Raw genomic sequence first — 22552 nt, forward strand, 5'->3', positions numbered from 1 at the left:
GTCACTGGGAGTTGTGTCTTTTGTTTATCGACAACTACGTTATATTGAAAGGGAAAAGTACAAAATTTATCAACATAAATTTACAAAATATAATGATAATACAGATCTATATGTACGAGCAACTTAAAGTGACAAATAAACTTATATTGCCGTGTAATATAATAGTAGCCTTACGAAGACTTGCTAAAGTCTGATGCATTGCATGAAGTTTTCTTGATGTTAGCGTTCTTATGAATTCAAAAGAAATTTGAGTGTTTTTTATAAGTAACCAAATAATGTACCTTTTATTTGGCAAAAGTATAAGGCCATGTTTTATTATAAGTCAAAAGTCAGCAAAGCAAAACTCACGATAAAATGTTCTGCACGACACTATCTCGCCAACCAGTTACTGTTAGGCTTACGAAGACTTGCTAAAGTCCGATACATTACATGAAGTTTTCTTGATGCTATAATTAACGGCTAGCGTTCTTGTGAATTTAAAAGAAATCCGAGTGATATACGTAATGAAATAATGTACGTTTTATTTGGCAAAAGTATCTGGCCATGAGTTATTAATGAAAAAAACGTCAAAGCAACATATATGTTAGTTTTCTAAAAGGGAAACCAAAACATATCCGGAAATGGTAATATTTCTAATATTATATTTTTCCGAAAATGTATTAAGATACGGGTATTTTTACTTTTTTTTTGTCTTTGAAGACATCGATGAAATTGATAGTTTAGTTATTTTTAGTTTAGTTAAGAACTATAAAAAATGATACACAGCTTCTGAACGATTTCATTGGTGTTGAAATTTTTATTTCATAAATAATTTAGACATAAAATTTATTTCAGCTATTTTAGGAAAATAAGTTATTCAACTTATTGTTCTTGAAAAACTTTAAATATCATAAAATAAATACGGAATACCGTAAATATATTTTGTTAAAACTCCGAAATTCAACACTGCACATTTAGTATACTAAATTCAATATTTAAATGAAAAAAAAAAAAACAATTTCTTTATTCCTTTGTTTGAGTCCTTTATTCACAGCAACTTTGAGTGGCCTTGGTACTTTGATTTTCATGAATCTTAATCAGTATTTCAGTTGGAATTTGCCTTGATTTTTTTTCTCCGTTTTTATTCTTTAAAAATAATATTTATGAATGTAAATTCAGTTGTACTGCACAAATTATTAATATGTTCAGAGCTTCGTTTTGATTTCAAATATTTACTGACATTACTTTACCGCTTGTTATTTTTGTAGGTCAATATTTTCTTGATTTGGTCCTATAACTAGCTAAAAGATTTAGTGAATCACAAATTTGCGATGTGGCTTTAAGAGAAAATAAATGACTATAAAGCAATATAGTGTCAGCTTCTAGTTATGGTCTATAAAGTATAGAATTTTAGTTATTTAGGTACAGTACAATAGTTGGGATCTTGAAAACGACAGATTTGGCAAACAAAGTTCCTTTTGTATTAATTTACTAGGTATCTTAACATTAGAGCTCAATGGAAGTTTATCGTAGAATTGTACAATAATTATTGGTCTTTAATCTTTTATATAGTGTTATACAAAGTCACAGTTTAAGATCAGTTAAAGAACTGAAACTGAGAATCCCATGGTAAATGTAACTTCTGTATGATACATATAATCTTCGTCCACTATTAGATGTGTAAAAGTTTTGTGCATGAATCCCTGTGAATGTATGACCAATATTTAGGATAGTATATTTTTTCCAGGTTCTAACATCAGTTCGTCAAAAGGTCGACAATTATTCTTACACACTTCCAAACTTTGAGGATCTCTTGTTGCAAGCAAGGCAAAACTTGGCCACTCGAGAGGAGAATTGGCGACTTGGGCGTAACTATAGCTTTCTTCCACAGAGTGCTGCAACAACTCCCACAACAACAAAAACATCACCGATAAACAACGTAAACATCCAAATCAAGGGTAAGTAACTGTCCTCGCTACTTCTGAAAACAGATTGATTATCTAAGATCAAAAGTAAAGTCATTTTTCACCTCACTCATTACATTATTTTAATGTCCAAAAGAAAAACGTAATTATATCACAACGTACAAGTAACACAAAAAATGTCAGCATCCAGTTAAATGTATGCCCCTTCAATTGTTACTGCAGCTACACTGACAACTTTCTCTTAAATTTGTAATTTAAAAGTAAACTAAAAAATTTCTACACTTCTCTTACCGGTATGTTGCCTTTTTTGCTGATCAGTTTAAACATTTTCCTCACTGAAGGTCAAGTCTTAATCAGGTTGAAACTGACAGATAGGTTGAACATTTTAGGTTATTAATTAGGTTTAATTTATAAACAGTAGTATAAACCATCAATATTTTGTTAATATTAGCTATTTTTAATTTTGAACGATCTCTTGCTTTAAGTTTTTTAGTACTTTCAGTACTTTGATTTTGTATTTATTATTAGGTCATCTGACCCGAAGGGTCAGGATGACCTATAGTCATCGTGATTTGTCCGTCGTCGGCCGCCGTCCGCCGTCCGTAAACTTTTCCCTTTAAAACGCTACTCCTCCTTAACCGCAAAGCGGATGTCATCCATATTTGGTGTGAAACATTATTAGGGAAGGACAATCATATTTTGTATAAATGAGCTTGTTCCGACCCCTAGGGGCTGAGGGGTGGGGCCCCAAAAGGGCGAATTTTCTTATTTTAAGCTTTAAAATCCTACTCCTCCTTCATCCTTGGATTGATTTCATCCATACTTGGTGTGAAACATCATTTGGGACGGACAATCATATTTTATATAAATGAGCCTGGTCCGACCCCTAGGGGCTGAAAGGTGGGGCCCCAAAAGGCAAATTTTCTTAATTTTAGCTTTAAAATCCTACTCCTCCGTCATCCTTGGATGGATTTCATCCATATTTGGTGTGCAACATCCTTGGGGACGGACAATCATATTTTATATAAATGAGCGTGGTCCAACCCCTAGGGGCTGAGGGGTGGGGCTCCAAATGGTGAGGGGTGGACCCCCAAATGGGGAAATTTTCTTAATTTTAAATTTAAAATCATTCTCCTCCTTTATCCTTGGATGGATTTCATCCATATTTGGTGTGAAACATCATTGGGAAAGACAATCATATTAAAAATGAGCCTGGACCGACCCTAGGGGCTGAGGGGTGTGGCCCAAATGGGGAAATTTTCTTAATTTTAGCTTTAAAATCCTACTTCTCCTCCATCCTTGGATGAATTTTATCCATATTTGGTGTGAAACATCATCGGGGAAACACAATTATATTTTATATAAATGAGTCTGGTCCGAACCCTAGGAACTGAGGGGTGGGGCCCCAAAAGGGCAAATTTTCTTAATTTTAGCAGGCCATCTTCCTGTTTAAAGGTTTCAGTCTCCGATCTCAGTGAAAATTGGTCTATAGGGGTTTTAATTGATGCCGAACAACATGCAAACATTTTCGTAAAGATTTTGGTATTCCAAGATGGCCGCTGGCCCACTTCCTGTTTTAAGGTTTCAGTCTCCGATCTCAATGAAAATTGGTCTATAGGGGTTTTAATTGATGCCGAACAACATGTTAAGGCCCATGGGCCTCTTGTTTACTAATGTCGACGGTGATACTCGTGTAAAAAGTCAAATGAATTTAATGGATACAATTAAAAAGATGACTACTTTATAATTAAAGATAATTCATATATTATCAGTTTGCATGATAGATAACTTTTCTCCTTAACAGAAAAGAAGAAACTAAGTCTGACAGACTTGTTGTTTAGACGCTCTCCTGTAGGGACCAAGCGACCACTAGCACCTCCACGGAAGGGGGCGCCACAGATGGAGATGGTTCCTGGTCGTGGATATCGGTACGTCCACAGACAAAAAATGCCAGAGCAAGTACCCACAAACCCCATGGACTCATCAAAGACTCGCAACATTGTATACTGTGCTCTTATCCTCGAGGAATTTGTCAAAGAATTGGCGTCATTCAGTCAGGAACATTCGGTCTTGTTACGGGACGAAGGTTACTACAGCAATTGATATTGCTTGTCTTTCATTAAGTTTGAAAATTATAATTAAGGCCATTTTTATGTCAATTTGGAAGTATATGTTAGAATATTCAGCAAAAGTCATATAGTTTTGATATTTTTACGTTACACAGAAAATCATGCAACGATCGAGAACACAATTTTAGGACAGAAATGTTCATAGGTTATAAACTTTTGAGAATTTTGTACATTGAATTTATTCTTTATTGTGGAGATTAGTAGTATTTGAGTCTTAGCAAAGGTCTTTTATAACTGCCAGCTTTTTAGAGATTATTCCCTAATTGTTCAGTGCTCCACCAGAAAACAACAACTAGTCATAAAATGGTATTATTATTTTCCTGTTACTATTGGTATTGCTATTGTTCCCTGCCTTTTCTGCTGTTGTTATTGTGTGATATTTCATTGTTTTCTTTTAAAACGTCGTACGTATGAGAGAAATCAGCTTTAAGTCTTAACAGCAAGCTGTCGGTTTAACAATGATCTTTAAGTAGAACACTAGTTGAATGAGCTGTAGTTCTAAGCAGTTAGTGTTAGATACCGTAAAGCCAGTTATTTTCACGTGTAAAAATTTTCGCAATTAAATCTAAAACGAGAAAATGAAATTTTAGTGGTTTTAAAACCATCGCAATCTAGCTTTAAGAGCCTATGATTCAATCATTTTTGCGGACCAAATTTTCGCGGTCATAGCGATGCCCCACGAAATCGCGAAAATATCCTCGTGAAAATTTCATCCTAGCGAAAAAAACCGACTTTCCGTTTTCATTTTATATGCTGACACATGATCTAAAAAGTTGGTTCTTGAACTGCTGAATGTGTGATTGCCTAAGATACATTTGCGCCAAGGTTTGGCTTATGTTCCGAGATTTGTGTCATCAGTTGTCTTATTCAGTATAAAGAAGATGAAAGGGTTTTACTGTTTTAATATTAACATATTTGTTACAAATCCATGTGTTGAAGTTAAGTACTCATCTGTCAAAATTAAAAAAAACCTGTTAAATGTGTTTACTTTTGTCCCCTAAATTTAAAGGGCTAATTAATTTTAAAAGCATTGACGATATCATAATCTCATAATATTAATTGTATTATGGCATATTTTATCACGGGCTAGAAATTGTCAATATGGAAAAGAGAACATTTTTCTTGTTTGAAATCAAAACTCCAATATACAGTTTACATGTATCCGGCATTATAGAAAAAAAAACTTACTTAGTGAATTAAGAAAGCTCATATATGTGATATGTATATAAACCTATTACACTTTGATGAATGTGTATTATATAAACCTCCGTGTTTGTAACAAATTTTCAACATTGAAATGTGTTAATTAATGTATTTGTTGGTTTACTTTTCTGTTTATAATGTAAGCATGTACTATTCTAAAATATTTTCACAAGCAGGATTTTGTTGATGATGTTTTACTTTAATCCTTTTACAAAGACTTATCCTCTTGTAGTGTGTGTTGTGCAGTTTCATGTGTTACTTTTCGTTGAAGGCAGTATGGCTTGTATCTATGTGTTGTGGGTTGGAATCTGGTTTGTATTGGAAATATGGTTTTAACGTTTTGGTAAAAGAATATTGGGTAGGGATAGAAAATTTCCATGTAGATAATAATGCTGTTACATGTGAAATATAAACGTACACTTTTGGGAATATTTGAGCAACATTACATCTTTAGATGTTAACCATTTATAGGAAAAGTTCGACTAAGAATAGTCGCTATGCTGATTGCCTCATGGTATTGGCGTTACACTTCCATCATAATGAAAGATATTTGAAATTTAATTTTGATTAAGTAGACATATACAACAACTGGTTTACTATATATATTAAGCTATCTTTAAAATCTATAGAGCATTAAGATATTGACTTTAGGGGAAAGTGGTAGCTAAAAGTTGACTTTATAATAATATGACTTGTATTTGAATTAATAATGACACAAATTAGTGCACTTTACGTTCATTAATTATTTATTAGCTCAACTGGCCTGAAGGCCTGATGAGCTTTTGTCATGATGTAGCGTCGTTTGTCTGTCCATCCGTCAACGTTTTCTTACTTTCGTACTAGTCATGCACCATGGTTTGTAACCAAATTTATTATGAGACATTATTGGAGGAAGGAAAACAGAGTTTTTATAAATTTTGGTTCTTTCCCTCATGGGCAGGGGGATTGGGACCAATAGGGGTAAACAGAGGTAAAAAGAAAAGCGCTACTTGTCATAGAGCTTTGTATGGATTGTAGCCAAATATGAACCTTTACGGTAAAGGGAACATAGTTTATATAAATCATGGCTCTGACCCAGTGATTCTGTAAGGGTGCCACCCTTTAGGGGAATTAGAAGTCATTCCTTTAAGTCAATAAACAGTGGGCCTGTATTCAGAACATTTCTTGGCATAGCAAACCAGGTGAGTGATAAGGCCGTCTGGACCTCTCTTAAGAGATATAAATTTAGTTGCTATTATTTATAAAATTCCCCAAATACATATATATGAATACATATCTATGAATTATACAATTAAAAAGAATTATGCTACCTAGTATTTTACTCGTTTCTAATAGTGTATTCTTATATTTTACACTGAGCAGGCATATATCATTCATATTTAGACCTTTTTAAATAGCCATCCATGTATTTTACAGATTTTGATTATTAAATACATTATGAAGTATATTATTACAAGGTTTACTCCTATGCAGTATGTTAAAAATTTGTTAACTAGATACATTAAATGTTTTAAGAAATCTACTGATTATTATTATATATAGATGAATCATTTTATAAACGGACTCTAATTTTCTGAATTTGACCAATTGGTAGTCAATCTTTACAGTAATTTCATATTTATTCAATAAAGCTTCTTTTAAATCCTTTTAAATGCTAACATTTAAAGTAACTTTAAAAACTAAATTTGAATAACAAAAGAAAACAAAAATTAAATACCACATTTGAATGTGAAGTGAATGCATTGTGAGATGTTAATATAATGGAATATGTATATGATGAACTTTTTCTGGAAAAAGTAACTGGTAAATCTGAGGATATTTATTCAATATACTAAGTGCATAAATCGTGACATCCGTACTGTAACTATTTATTTTCTGGTTAATATGTTAATGTAATACCAAATGTATATAAAAAGTATAAAAAATGTTCATATAACCCCATAAGAAAAATAATATGTTTGATGAATGGAATCAATATAAATAGGGCGGTAATTGTTCTGAATAAAAGCATTTTCTGTTACTATTTATTTAGTTCTTTGAAATATATTTGTTTTTATGAATGATATTTAAAAAAAAAACGCAGCTCAAAATGTATATACATTTTTGATATAATCATTATATACGATAGCATTTCCATGACTCTTCAATTATATTATAGAAATATAGAAACTTAAAATATAAATATTATAAATAAAAAACTTTGCACATACTATTTAGATAGATAATTCAAGGAGTGTTTACATTTATTTATTCCATTGTGTCGCCCTGAAGTTCATTCCATTTGAAAAGTCTTAGCTAATAAAACTTTCTGTATTAATGTTCTTACTAGAGTTCAATTACTAGTAACAGTGTATTGTCTTGTTAAATGAAATCAACTTTTTTCTTTGGATAGTTTATTTTTTAAGAATAGATATCATAATATTAGAAAAGGTAGACAGTCAAAGAATGATTTCAATAAATTTGCAACAGACATTGTTTTCTATTTCAAAGTGAACACCCTTCAGCCTTTTCACTGTGGAATACATGTTGGTGTACAAATCCTGAATATAATCAAATAATCACCGTTCATTTCAAGATAATATGACCTTCGTTAACGTCAAGGGACCTTAAATTCCCAGATATATCTTCAATATGATCGGGTTATATTGATGTCCTTGGTGAATAGGAAATTTCATAATTTCCAGATTTCAGTATAACATGGGAGAAAGACAATAGATATATAATATTACAAATTTCAAATTTAAAAAAAAGTGTTCCTTTTTAAATTTTTTGCATAAGATCAGAAGGCCTTTTCCTAACATTATTCGTGATAAACTTTGATATAAATATATACTGAATTTACTCTCAAATGAAAAAATAAACGTCGTAAAATATCACTTATATTGTCAATGAAAGTGTCCTGATAAGAGTGTATGGATGGAAGTTATGATGTTATTTATATATTACGATATGATATTAAATCAAATGATCTCCTCGATGCTTTGTGATGAGTGTATGCTGTGTAGTTAGCCACTCTACTATTTGGTTTTAAATTATTGATTGTTGATGTAAGTTTCAACAAACAAATATTTTTTTTGTGGTTTTAAAACCAGTCTTTGCTTTATCGTCCTCATGACGTCCTATTCTATAATATTCTGTTTGTTCAATCTAGTGTCGGACTTTAACATTGGAACATTCGGAAGTCAATTTTAGAGAGAAATGTCAAATGATTTCGATCACGAGTCAATGAAACCACAGTTCTATCAAATCCAGTCATAATTTTCGATGTCCTCGATAAATCAGCAGAGAGATAAAACTGCTCAGTATCACATACCAGGCATTGTCTCTTGTTCCATTCATTGTATATTGTGAATGGACTCCATGTCAGTACCATAAGGCACTATGTGTCTTATCAAAATGGACTCCATGTCAGTACCATAAGGCACTATGTGTCTTATCAAAACAAGGTCACCGTGGCCAATATATTGACATTTTACCTCCACTTGAGAGAGAAAAAACTTGTCCAAAATCAACAAAAACATGAAACACCAATAAAATCTTCATACATTGTATATTACTGGATCATTTAGGAGATTCGATGGATTGTCTTGTATATGGTTGATCAGCATTTAACTTGGGGTTACATGTAATCTTAAATTGGGTTGTTTGATAAGGCTGGATATTTGTTTGTCTTCATTCTGACTTGGGATACTATTGGTTTTCAATTCATATGTGTATTAACTTTTTTTCATACAACAATTAAATCTAACATTTTAGCATATAAAGAAGGACTTGAAATTAAATTTTAGCAATGATGTGGGTCATTTTGATATCTATATGATCGTGATTAAGAGTTGGTAGTTTTATTTCTGGATAGTTTGTATATCTGAGACCTATCACAGCTTTTGTCTAATTAAATTTTGTGCAAAAATATGAGTCTGAGAGCGACATTCTATCTTTTTGATCAAAACTATACAAGACTCGCTTAGTTACTTGTTATTTCAGTTATATTCTCACCTTGATTATAATTGATTCGCAAAGCGAACAGCATGTCAGACATATTTGTTTGCGCCATTACGCCTGCTAAAAGTGACGTCATCTTCAAAAATGTTCTTGGGGACATCTAATTTTAATAGTAATAGTATGTGGGTTGGTGTTCAATATAAGAATATGTATACTTCTCGACAAATCAAATTTCGAGAAATTTGCCAGAGGTGAGATAATATTTCATATTTAACTTATATAGCAGAACTATCACCGTTAGTCTAGGACAAACTACATATTTGTATATCTTTTATAGGATTCAGATATAATGTTCTACTCTATTGATAGTAATTTTCATGTTGTTAGTTTTATGATTTGAGATTGGTGCTGTCCCGACAATTACAAAAATTAGGTAGATCATAATTATGTACTATCAAAGAAATTTCACGGGAAGTTTATTCCGCATCCAATCTTAACATATAAAATTACGATTTTTTTTACCCTTGCGAATAACTGACATTTTAGCCTCGAAAATTACCTGCCATTAAGATACATCAGTATTAAATGATGGATGCTAAATAAGTTAGACTGGGTTGTTTTTACAAGAAGGGTGTCTTCTGTTATGTTTGTGAGGTACTAAATATGAATTTATAAATAATCGCTATGTAGCATTTCAAATATGTTAAAAGTCTTGCCATCGTTTCTTACAATTAATTCAGAAAAATAATTTTGTACAGCTAGGCCTAAATGATTCTGGTTGTTTGTATTGATAACATGATACATATTGGTCGCTATGGGTATATTGTATTAACATTACATTCTACCCACGTGTTCATCTTAAATTCTTTTTATAATTATTAGATGAACATTGATGAAGAAAATACTGTCCACTGAAAAGTTTTAAAGATGATATTTTTTTTTTGAAAACGGATTTACGTATATTGTTGATAAACAGAGTGACAGGGATGTGATATAATTGGTTGAATGCTTTCACTAGTTACATTATTTGCCTACCATTCATATGGTATCCATTTGTTAACCAGTTACGGTAGCTTTATTTATCTTAAGGATAAAGAGCTTTTTAAATAAACCCACTCTTAAACACGTGTCATTGTTTGTTTTCTCTTCCATATGCATCTTTTGCGTTTTAGTACAGTAACTGTAACAATGGAAAAAACTATTTCTTGGGTGACGTAGGAAAGAACTATTCATTGAACAGCATAGCCAACTACTTTACCCATAGGTGATCACACGTGATAACTATTTTGCAAATTGTTTCATGAACTACATAAGGGAACGGGATTAGGGGATTTAACCGTTGACAGACATTGTTATACTGGAATGAAGTTAGACGATATACTGGAATTATCTTGTCTGTCCATCTGTCTGTCCATAGAGAATAATGTCCGGACATATCATAGTCTTGAACTGCTGGGTCAATCTCAATGAAACTTGGTATCCATGTATAGATGTGCATGCAGATATATATGTTGCCGAAATTAAGGTTGTCATTGTAACCGGTCACTATACATTCTGTATTGGGCTTGTGACATACCGGAATAAAGGGATACACTATTTGTTCGGTTTCAGAGGTCCACACAGTTATAAACACCAACAGTATACAAAAAGTATCAATTAAACTGAAAATGTTCACCTTTTCTTTAACTAATAACATTTAAACCATTGTAACAATAGTTTAATTGCTAGTTGAAGAAAGGACGACTGTTTTCAGTCTTTTTAATACTTAAAATGGTTTAATTGTTAGTTGAGGAAAATTGTTCAGTCTATTAGATTGTTTTGTGTTGATATGCCATTGTTCTATAGCTCATATTCCTTTTGTTTCTACTTACGCACCGCCAAAGATTTAGTCATCATATCTACTATGAGTCCATTTATTCTGCGCTTCCATATATGACCGTTGTCCTCCAGCTCGATATCCCTTGGCCAAGTCATTCGACTTTTTTGGGTCATCTTAAGCCGCCTGTGGCCAGTCATTAGATCGTCTTACTACTTAAAATACCGGTATTATTCGTTTATTGGTCTCTTGACATAGCCTCAGCTACAATGTAAATAAAGAAGTTAACAGTACCCTCAATATGATACAAGTATGTAAAGTCTGCTGTACACGTATGGTTGTCCAGAAGATTGTTCATTTCTCTCACGAAGTGTGACCTGTGTCAGAGCACGTGAGCCACCCAACCTCACCCTCAGTCCTTTGTGTAAATATAATGGTTTTATTATCTGGTCTTGATCTATATCTTCAACTTGCATAAATGAAGAACAGTTAATATCCATCGAGTCATCGAACATTTCTCAGATCAGCGTAGTTGGGAGTGCATGCGTTAATCCCTCTTTTCAGTTTCTTGATAACATGATAAATTCCTTTGGCTTCATTTTCTCAAAAGATTCCATAGTTTCTGGTTTTTAGAGGGGGCTTATGGAATCACTACGGCGTCGGCGTTAGAAATTCCAGGTTAAGGTTTTGGTGTAAGTGTTGAAAAACTGTTATCTGTCAAAACTGACATTGATTACTACAGTCATTTTTGATTAAAATTGTTGTTATGGGTCATTTAAAGGAGCCAAATGCTGTATTTTGGGAATTTCAAAAAGCCCAATGTTCCAAAATATCAAGGGTGAGGTTTTGGTGTCAGAGTTGAAAAACTGGGTTTACCGTTATCATATAGAATTATAATTTAATGACAATCACTGAAAGGGAGAAACTGCTTAATTTGAGAATTTGAAGAGGCCCAGTTGGATGAAATTTCTGAGTTTAATGAAGTTGATATATGTAATGACATTGTTATATATATAATACTTGTAAATTACAAGGAACCTGATTTAAATCAACAAAATTCCGAGCCTTGGAGTTCTCAAACAGTTCTTGTTCAATTCGCATTTTGTCCAAGATCCATCCGTCCGTTAACAATTCTTCTTACGGCTAAATGAAAAGGAAACAACATGACTGGCCATCTCCTCAAAACTTATCTATCTAGCTTCCTCAAACTAAACTTGGAGAGTCTTATTGGTTGTGAGTTCTGCATATCCATTTTGGAAGAAATACTAGCGAAAACATGGCAGACAAAGTGACCAAATAAAATTTGACAATTGAAAATGTTGTTGTAGTTCTGCTAGGCTAACTAAATGTGAATTTTCCCTATGTAAAATCAATATTTTTTGAAAGAGAGAAATGATTTGTAAAAAAGCAGAGAAAAAAATCGACTTTCCGTTGTTTTATATTATAGTTCATTCTTTGATGTTCGCAATATCTATCCGGGATCTCTTGTTGTTATTCTTGTAAAGTTGTTTTCCAGTTTCTTATGAAAACAACATCGGAATTCAAGCAAAAGGACATTTAAACAACAAAATTTTCTTGATATATTTTATCAAACTTTATTCATGAACAAAACAAAATACTAAATTTATTTTGGAAATATCTTAAATCGACAGTGATATTAATACATATCGTATGTCGGTTTTGGACGAAAAACGTGCAATTTCAATCAACTGATAACAGTGTTGCACACATTCTATCTTGCATTCGCATTTGCAAATGGCTTTTAAGATTCGAAATGAGATTGTAAAAATAGATTAGCGTTAATACTACACGTATCAATACGCCATGGAGAATTTTAGATATATACGGTAGCAGAAAACAGTAGATTTGGACAATCTATGAAATTAAGGCGCATGCCTTAGAAATATAGATATAGTCATTTAACTGTAAAAAAATACCTGTACAAAAGTATATATATAATTAATCAGCACAACTTTTGCAATTACAATTTGATATTTTGATAAAGATTTGGCCATATTCTGCGCTTATTCATGCATGTGAATACCATGGTAACAACAAAAAAAAATACCTGAAAAATTGCAAAATATCATGATTTTTAGCCCAAAATTGCAGAAAATTGTACTCAATTTTTTTCTTAAGACCTACCTTAAATTGAGCACTTCTATCACAATGGCAAAATAAGCTAATTTATTTCATAGGTCGATTAGGTGGATTTTTCAATATTTTTGCCTAAACCCGCGCCATGGATTTTCCTTCAAGTAAAGCTAGCATTTCCGGTCAAGACGCACTTCCGGAGGAGCCCAGAATTGTAATCTCTAACCCAATTTTGTTATGTTTATTTTTGAAAAAAATGAAACTTATATCAAACCCTCCATATTGGATGTACCAATGTCAGAATATATTTGATTTTTAATTGTTTATGCATGGCTCAAAACAGGGGCTCTCCACTTAATAAAAATATAGACCGTGGCTAGGCTGTTCTAAAAATATAGACCGTGGCTAGGCTGTTCTTCTCTGGTTTGCTACCTACATTTCAAAAATATTAATTACCGTAACGCAGGCCGTCTTATATTTTCCCAGCGTCGTTCTAATTACTGCCAAGTAGTTAGAACGACATGAACATGCATTGTTAACTTATGCGGATTTACAAAAGGAAGCTTGCATTTGGTTGGTATTCTAACTTCGTCGTAGGCATTGAACACGCAATGGGCCTGTAAGAACAACATACATTGTAAGCGGAAGGATTTAGATTTGTGATTGGTGGTCACATAAAACAGGTAATTGCTTGATAAATATTTCTTTCTTTTACTCGCATACCATTATACTAAAATAAGTAATAGGCTTTACATTTGTATTATGATTATTGATAGATTATTCGTTGTATCGCCGCAACTGTACAACATACGGTAACGGAAAATCCTAATATAAACAATAGAAGATAGAAAATAACTCCTATTTTTCGCTTAAAACATTTGAACATTGAATGTTCCTCCTCATCGCTTGGATGCCAAAGAATGAAGACCATCATTAGAGGCGGAAACACGAACGCCAAAGTGCTGCCACACATGGCCCCAACTAGAGGTTGAACAAGATCGGTATTTGGAACTGCTATTGAAAATAACGCTGAAAAAGTAACAGAAATTATATCAATATTTTATTGCTCTACCTCCCTAACCAACAGTATTCAGTACGATACTGTAAACCAACTTTCTTTCGCGTGCAATTCATTTCGCGATCCATATAAGTTTGCGAAATTATATCTCGGGGAACTTATATCTACATCATTGATACTGATAGGAATTGCCAGTCAATTTTTAAAATCTGCGAATGTTAATCTTGTTTTAAAATAAAAATAGCGGAATTAAGTAGCTGCGAGAGAAAATTTGTTTACAGTACTCTCCTTAAAATGGTTTCGCCAAGGGTATCGTAGTGTTGCATACCCCTTGCTAGCTATCTTGTATATGTAAATTGCATTTGTTATCAACATAATAAAGCGGATTTAAATCAAGAGTACTGAAGAATGTTGACGGAATGGAAAAAGTTCAACTAAACCTGGTTGATCCGAATGACTAGCTTTCTGTTTTTGGCACCCGCCACTTAAGTCAGGATACACTGCAGGTCAGATAACCACAACAAAATGATCTTACTGTACCTAACACACATTGCATGAGTTCGTAAAACGTGATGGAAAGAGAAATTCGAAAAATTAGAGAGTCAAAATAGATCGAAAAAGGGGCATTCTATGAAAACATGCATGTACACTGTAAAACACGTGGTCTTGGATCCCTCTCAAAAGATCCCAGAGGGATCTTGGCGACCAGCAATGAATGACAGATACCATTCAATATATGGTATCTGCCATTCAATGGAAAAACCAATCTTTTTCTGCTTTTCATTATTTTTCCTTTCCCTTTAATATTTTAAATACACGTTTAAATAACTTCTACAAGCAACAACACTATTTTATAATGTAATATGTTAAGATACAAGATGACTGCGGCTTATATATCCGTGCCATAGTTACATTGAACATTTACACATATAAAACCCTAGAAGTGTTCAGAATGAATTTCAGGATACTATGAAGAAATGTTTTGATTTTCTTTTCTTTTAGAGTAAGTTCTTATATACATAAGAAATTCAGCATGATATTTATTTAAGGAATATATACATAAATAATGAAAAATGATTAAATAACCATTAACCATAATCTTACAAGATTGTGTCATGGTGCAGTTTTTTTTATCTTTTAGTGACACTCTGGGTTGTTTTGAGTTTGAAACCCAATGACCTGGTACTGATAGATGTGGCTTTTCTCTGGTACTCCTGCTTTCAACTCTTTCATCAACCTCGAGCTCGAGCTTCTATATACATGTATATAAGCATGGCCTGACCTTAAATGACACCAATGTGTTAATATAATAGGTTATATAAAACTAAACTAGCTTGTACAGATCTATATCTTATAAATATTACTGGTAAGCCAAATAAAATAAAAGTGCAAGCTTAAGCAATGGTTTCGTTTTATGAAGGTATACCATCCTTGCATATTACAGGGTTATGCTCCTTGTAGGTATAAGTTTCAATATATCATGTTTGTCAGCAAAAATTACGGCTTGGAATCCACTATATATATATGTTCTATATACTTTGAGTACCCGAATGTAAACTTTCTGCGACGTCATCGTCATCTTTTCTGAAATCTTCTATTGTTTCCTGATCATCAACATGCAAACTTGGCAAAACATTAGGACCTAAATGACCTTTGTAACAATATAAAATTTCAAAGAGGTTCTTTTTTCTCAGAAATAGTAATAACAAACTTTGATTATTAAAATTAAAGATGGCTGCCTGTTTGCCATTTTGTGTTCTGATCGGTCGCAAAAGTAACATGCAAAACTAGAGCCCAAGAAGAGCCTGCAAATGAGATTTCAGAGATCCCTTTAAAGGCCCAATATCTTTCCGAAACCAAAACTTTAAGTTTCTTAAAAGTAACAATAACAGACGGAAATGTATATTGATGGCCTACGATGAGGTTACAACACCAAATAAATGCAAGATTTTCTTCATAATCTATGAAGATTCATATAGCTGTTTTGACGTCTGGCGCAGTGTAAGTCAACTAACTCGCGGTAATTAGGATGACGGCGAGAAACATAAGACGACTCGCGTTATGAAAATTAATATTTAGTTATTTTAATTAAATTATTCATAAGGCGATAATAAGTATAGTATTAACGGTAAGTTAAAGCTTTTGCGACTCCAAAAAATATCAATCTCGTTTTAAATTTCTAGTTTAAAAATTAAAAGCCGTTTTGGAAAGGTAGTTGGCCTTTAATAGTAGCAGTTAGAAATTTATACTATAAAAATCAAATATGGCTATCTTTCGTCCATGTTATTGTCTGATTATTGCAATATATACAACTAGAGTCCTAGGAAATCGCATTTATAGCATTTGAAACAGATGTTTTCTGTACTGCAGAGAAAAAGCGGTAGCAAGAATTGAATACAGACAACGGACGGAAGGCAATTTAAATAGCATGGGGTTGCTATTTAAAAGATATATACCAAACTTTACTTACTGATAAAGAGCCATATCGTCAGCCTCAAGATATATTCTCCATATTTGATTAATCTGTCGGAGGTTATTCGCTTTTCAACAGCATGCCAGATAATTTTTGAAGGTACAAACATTTGAAAGCCAACCGAAGTATACAAAACAAATATGTTAAGCACTTTGATAACAGTATACAGCCTGAAATGAGAAAAAAAAAGATATCACAAGCATTCGTAGTCATTTTTTTTAAGATACGATCAATTTTATAAATAATATCGCAAAACTATTTCCACATAGTATTATTGTTATTTGCGGAGATGAGTAGTGTCGATTTATGCTTTGGAGTTGTTTTTTTTATCACGGAATAAAAAAAATTAAAAATGCATGTTGTGTGTTCAAGTTTAGAATATATAATCGAAATAATGGATCAGTTTTGTTTGAATAGATGAAATTCAGATGCTGAATAACTTTTTGTTCTCATATAATAATGTGATCTTAGAAAATCGAGGACGATAGTCTGGATGCCAAGTAGTGATTTTTACCCTAACCAAAAATGTTTGATATAGTTTGTTTTTTCTCTGTTGAATATTGTCTATTTATATATATATATAATAAGATCAAGGAAGGCGTGGAGCTCTCACACTTGAGCAGTTTGAAATATTCAAAATGGCGTCAAAGATTTATCTGATTTTAAACCTTGCTAGGATGGAACTGGAAAAAAGGAAGTCAAAATAAGTATATGAATCCAAACAAAACAAAGATGGCGGACATAATAGCTCTAAATACTGGAGTACGGACAAAAAAGTACAAAGTCCTAAAATCAATTAATAGCTACCATTACTTCAAAATTGAATATTGCAGGTTGAATGTCACATATAAGGTTAAACTAATATAAGCAGGGAACTACATTATGTATTCAATACACATAATCTAACAATAATCTTTGATGATTATTAAATTAAGATATTAAACCGAAATGGTCGCCAAGATATTTGAGAAATAATCTATTTTTGCCTGGACGCGTTCCGGTATTACCAGTTTTATTCTACAAAAACAGATAAATAGATGTTTGATGTTAGTTGTATATGATTTCTGAAGGAACTATTGATTTCTTAAATATTTTGCGGCCATATTGGACACCATCTTGATTATTTCAAAATGCTCTTGAATGAGAACTACAAATCCACCTGGATCTTATTATCTACATATAATTATTTTTTATTTGTTTTCATACTATATCCGACTTTCTGATTGGAAGATCCTTTTTCTTTATATACTATGAAAAGAAAATCCGAGAATGGCGCGAAAACCCGACGTTATCATGACGTCACAATAGAGACGTCGACGTTGCGTATTGATTTATTAAAAATAATCCATTGGAAAATCAATGGAATCGTACGTTTAAACGTGTTTTATATTATCAGGAAGTCTGAAAAATTAATTATAAGCATTGGAGTAACTATTTTTTAACTTCATCGGGATATGAAATAAATTTTGTTTGCAAACCTTTGAGATAGTTTGCAAACAAAATTTCTTTCATAACCCGATGAAGTTAAAAAATAGTGACATCAATGCTTCAATGAATGTGTTATAATCAGCATAGACAAAAACTATGTAAGAGAGTTTTTGGTTTTATCCCTTGGCGTCCGGACTACGAGCACAATTTTCTAGCTAATTATAATACTTCGGATACATACGTTCCAGTTGATGGCAAATTCAAGAGCAGTGACGGTTGTGTCTTTTCACCAAACTTGAGCAGGCCGAAGAATCCAAACCCGGTGTACATACTAACCACAATGGTCATTCCAAGACAGGCGAGTCCATTCCATCCTCCATAACTCTCCTTATCAATCAGCCTGTTCTAAATGGGAAGAACCTATTGGATTTATACAAGGGTATACATATTCGTATACAAATTATGACGTAACAATGATAATGACGTCATAATAAGTGGATGGCAGTTCATACACTGATGAATACCAACTGCGTTTGGAAGGGTTACATATATAGTGGGGCTGCAGTAAAAATGTAAATATATACTCTGTAACATGAAATGTTTTCGTGGCTGCTACGAGACCATGAATATAAAAACAAGGAATTTTCTTTTCACAAAATTGTTATTATTACTCCTTCGACTATCCAAGGGTATTTACATCCACGGTATGATATCTAAACTCCAAACCACTAGTAGTGCACACAAATAATTCACTCTACACAGTATACGTATATAAAAAGTGTTTAGTAACATTATTTCTTTAAGTTTTCTTATAATATTGTTTGTCATAAATAAATATTTCTCTCATACCTACACGTGTAATACTGACTGATTTAGGGCAATAAACTCACGTCGCCTGAGGCTGTATTGCATGGCTACCCATAAAATACAGCCTCGTGACGTCCATTCTCATCCATTAGATTTACCTTACTTCCTTTCACTCTGTCATTACCTAGAGGTTAGTGTAGCGATAGCCTGACAGCCGATGGGAGCCGAGAATGCGCGATGTCACAGCGTTAACAAAATTATTATTACTTTTATCAGAAACTAGACTGGATTTACTTTAAAAGATACAAACAACGAGATTTGCGTTGAAAATATCACACAATATTTGGAGAATGGAGAATTGACTTTCAGTCACGTTTTTATTTTTTCGAATTTATTTCAAAATGGTGGAAATTCATATTAGTAAAATTGCCATAAAACGTCGAGATATGAGTGAAAAATACTCTTTCATACGTGGATATGAAAGATAGAAGGGACATTTTGCCCTCGGGATCACAATATCAACATTTTGAACATGTAGAACATTTTGTGTACATTAAGCTTTGCTTGGTTATTTTAGGTGTGAAGTTAAATCAACTGAAAACTGAAATGCTTTATATAATTGAAATGTTCCTTGCCCACTTAAATTATCTTTAACCAATAGATATTCATCATTTTAACTGCTGTCAGCTGAAGGTATCATTAGGAATGTCAGGGTGGAGTCGGGGTAAAGGATCGGACTGTGTGTTATATATAAATAACTTTAAAATCTATTTAAGTTAATCCTTATAATATAATCTCGTCCAGTGAAATTCCAAATTTCTTTGAGGACTATAACTTCGAAGGTATCACTACCCAGTTGAAACAACCAATCAAAAGCGACGTCACATTTTACGTCATGTGATCATAACATAAATCTTAGAGCAAATGACAATACTTGCCACAAGTAAGATTGAAATATTAGGTTTTTTTTCTGTTTTTATGTAATATATGTTGATGAAAAATTTTAAACTAAGCGTATTTATATACTTACAGAGCCTATGCCTTCGAATGAAAACATCAGATTGGAAATGGCTATTAGTAAAAGACCTGGTTGCTCAGTTTCACTGTGAAACCACGGCCGGGAATCAATGTTTGGTAAATCTCTGCATACGTACTCTAGTATTGCAGCAAGGTTGATGATATTGACAACATTACCAAGTGTAGAAAATGGTGCCAAAAGTGTCAGAGTGGTTGTCAAGCTGATCGGTATTAACATTACACAGAATACCAAGACACTCGAACGGAGATTGAAGTGGTCATCTACGTGCATCTGTATCAGCTGAAATAAAAAAATAGAATGAAATACAGTATGAGGATGTGGTGTTGTCTTTAGTTAAGCAGTACAGTAGTTTAAACATAAGGAAACAAGCATTTATTCTCTTAAATTACCATAGTAATTGTACAAATGCAACAATTATTCACAATGCTACTTTAGCGAGTTAAAAAAATGGACTTTAATTTATCAAAAGAGACAAAATCTACTACCAAAATTATTCGTTTCTCAGCTCGGCCATGCACTTAAATTCCATCTTTGCATATCCAGAGTTATCTGTCCTTGCGCGTAGGTATCGATCGTAAAGGCATTATGTTGTGAGCAAAAATTACGTGTTTCCGACGAAAATCTGATACTTACCCACTGGCACAGATAACTCTGTAAATCATGCAAATACGGAACATGTCATTCATTATCAGACTGGTTCCCTTTCCTTAGTTCGCTACTATCCGCCGAGTAGCGCTATGTGTAGCTTCCGGAAGAGAGATAACTAAGTCTTATTTCATCATTACCTGCTGCATATATGAAGCCGCCAACGATACGTAGACAATACAGTATCCGATTGTAGCAGCGGATACCGTCGCAGCTACTATAGTTCTAGAACATAATGACACAGAACTTCATCACTGAAGACACATTAAGACACTTCCAAATCATATACTAGAGAAGTCCATTGCAAAATATCAGGGAAGGATAAGTTAAAGATGAGTTTTAGTGTATTTCCTGTTCAAACATAATTTAGGAGTTTTGCGTTACTACCAAATCTATCAAGTTACTTGAAGTTTAAGTATTGTAAAGAATATTTATTTATTGTTCAATTTATTCTTCCAACACGCCTCTGTGCATGAATGTATATCCCTTAGATAAGTCATTACTCCTTAAGCTATGGGAACAACAAACTCCATACCAGATTAATATGACTGAAGGCAAGGCCTTAAAGGGCGCAGCAAAATGTTTCAGAAAGCATTAATTATGCAATGTTAAAAAGTTCAATTTATGGAAATAACGGAGCCGAATTTTCTGTTTATTTTTTATTCATATATTCACACCCTATCTTTGCCCCAATACCACCATTTGAGAAATTAACCCACATAAGAGAAGAAAGAAATTTTTAATTTCCGTAACAGATATGGCGTTTTTGGTCAGGTGATTATATTGGAAGCTAGTCTATAACTTGGACGCTTGCAAATAATGAGCAACAGCACTGAGCGTCTGCCGGATGAAGATTACGTTCGTCGAATCTTAAATGCGTTTAAATCGCTTGATTATATAATGAGCTGACTTCAAAGCATCGCATTCACCCTGATGAATTTTTATTACAGTGGATAAATAATGGCGGTCGCAAACTGAAGCCGTCAGTGTGAAGGATTGAATTTTGCTAATTGCGATTTTCCTTATATTTTCATGTATGCGTTACCTTAGAAGTGCTTCGCACTTCGTGTCCTTCGGGCACGAAGGGTTGCGCCCTTATTGATATTTGTTAGACTTTTGCTTTTTAAATTGCTGAACCCGTGAATACTTACTTTGTTTCTTTACCGAAATTCCTCGAAAACTTCGGGCCAATTGATACAGAGTATCCGAATACATCGGCGTAATCAAGAGATTGGACATTAAATCTACAAAATACAAAGAAAGTACGTTACTGAGATAAAAGGTACATTATCTCTGCAATTTATCCTTTCAATAAATTACTGAGTAAAAACGCTTACTTCATTAAAGTGATCAATGACTAAAAATTATTGCGATCGCATAAAATCAATTCGTGAAATATACTTATTGAATCGTAAAAACACACACACAAAAAAAAAAAAATCACTATCCTGTTTTTACTTGTTTTGATTTCAAATCAATTTTTCTGACCACAAAATATTTTAACATATGAAAATGTACGAGTAATGATAAATGGATACTTAACCGTTTACACAGATATTGGGCGCATCTGATTATCGTTAATATGTTGAAAGTGGAAAGGAACCCCATCAATAAAGCTCCAATGGTTCCAGACTATAAACAAATAAAAATGAAGAATGCTATTGTTTGTTATATTTCAATTTCAAACAACTTTGTTGACAAAAATGACAATGGGATCAGATAGTAGTCATTGCTCATCTTCTCCCTACAGAACAACACAATGGAACAAGTTAGACATATTCATCAACAGTAACACACAACACAAAAATAATGATAGTTATCTTATTTCGCATGAAGAGAGATAATATGTGATCATTATTTAATAAACAATTATAACTGGAGTAGTTGATGACTATTATTAAGTGAAATCTAATTTACGAATATGTAGTATATTTCCACATACAGTTAGATAATTTTTAAGGTAAATAAGTTACGAGCTTTGTTTGAAACCAAACTTGTAAGGTAAATTGCAGTTAAAGTAATTAGCTCTGAATTATCAGTTAGTTTGTTTTCTA

General features: G+C 32.9%; 1 protein-coding gene and 1 pseudogene across 4 annotated transcripts in view; one reads left to right on the forward strand and one right to left on the reverse strand.

The window, feature by feature from the left end:
• Positions 1–10305, forward strand: part of LOC138328107 (FHF complex subunit HOOK-interacting protein 1B-like) — a 36411-nt gene extending 26106 nt beyond the window's left edge. For all 4 annotated transcript variants that reach the window (XM_069274737.1, XM_069274734.1, XM_069274736.1 and 1 more), the window contains 3 exons: positions 1727–1937; positions 3709–8612; positions 8658–10305. In XM_069274737.1, the coding sequence (XP_069130838.1) occupies positions 1727–1937; positions 3709–4007 (510 nt within the window). In that variant the 3' untranslated portion in view covers positions 4008–8612; positions 8658–10305. The remainder of the gene's footprint in view (positions 1–1726; positions 1938–3708; positions 8613–8657) is intronic.
• A 3194-nt stretch (positions 10306–13499) lies between these two features.
• Positions 13500–22106, reverse strand: LOC138326916 (neutral amino acid uniporter 4-like; annotated as a pseudogene).
• Positions 22107–22552: the final 446 nt, after the last annotated feature.

The sequence above is a fragment of the Argopecten irradians genome, chromosome 7 (assembly GCF_041381155.1).
Source record: "Argopecten irradians isolate NY chromosome 7, Ai_NY, whole genome shotgun sequence".
In the NCBI taxonomy this organism is placed as follows: domain Eukaryota; kingdom Metazoa; phylum Mollusca; class Bivalvia; order Pectinida; family Pectinidae; genus Argopecten; species Argopecten irradians.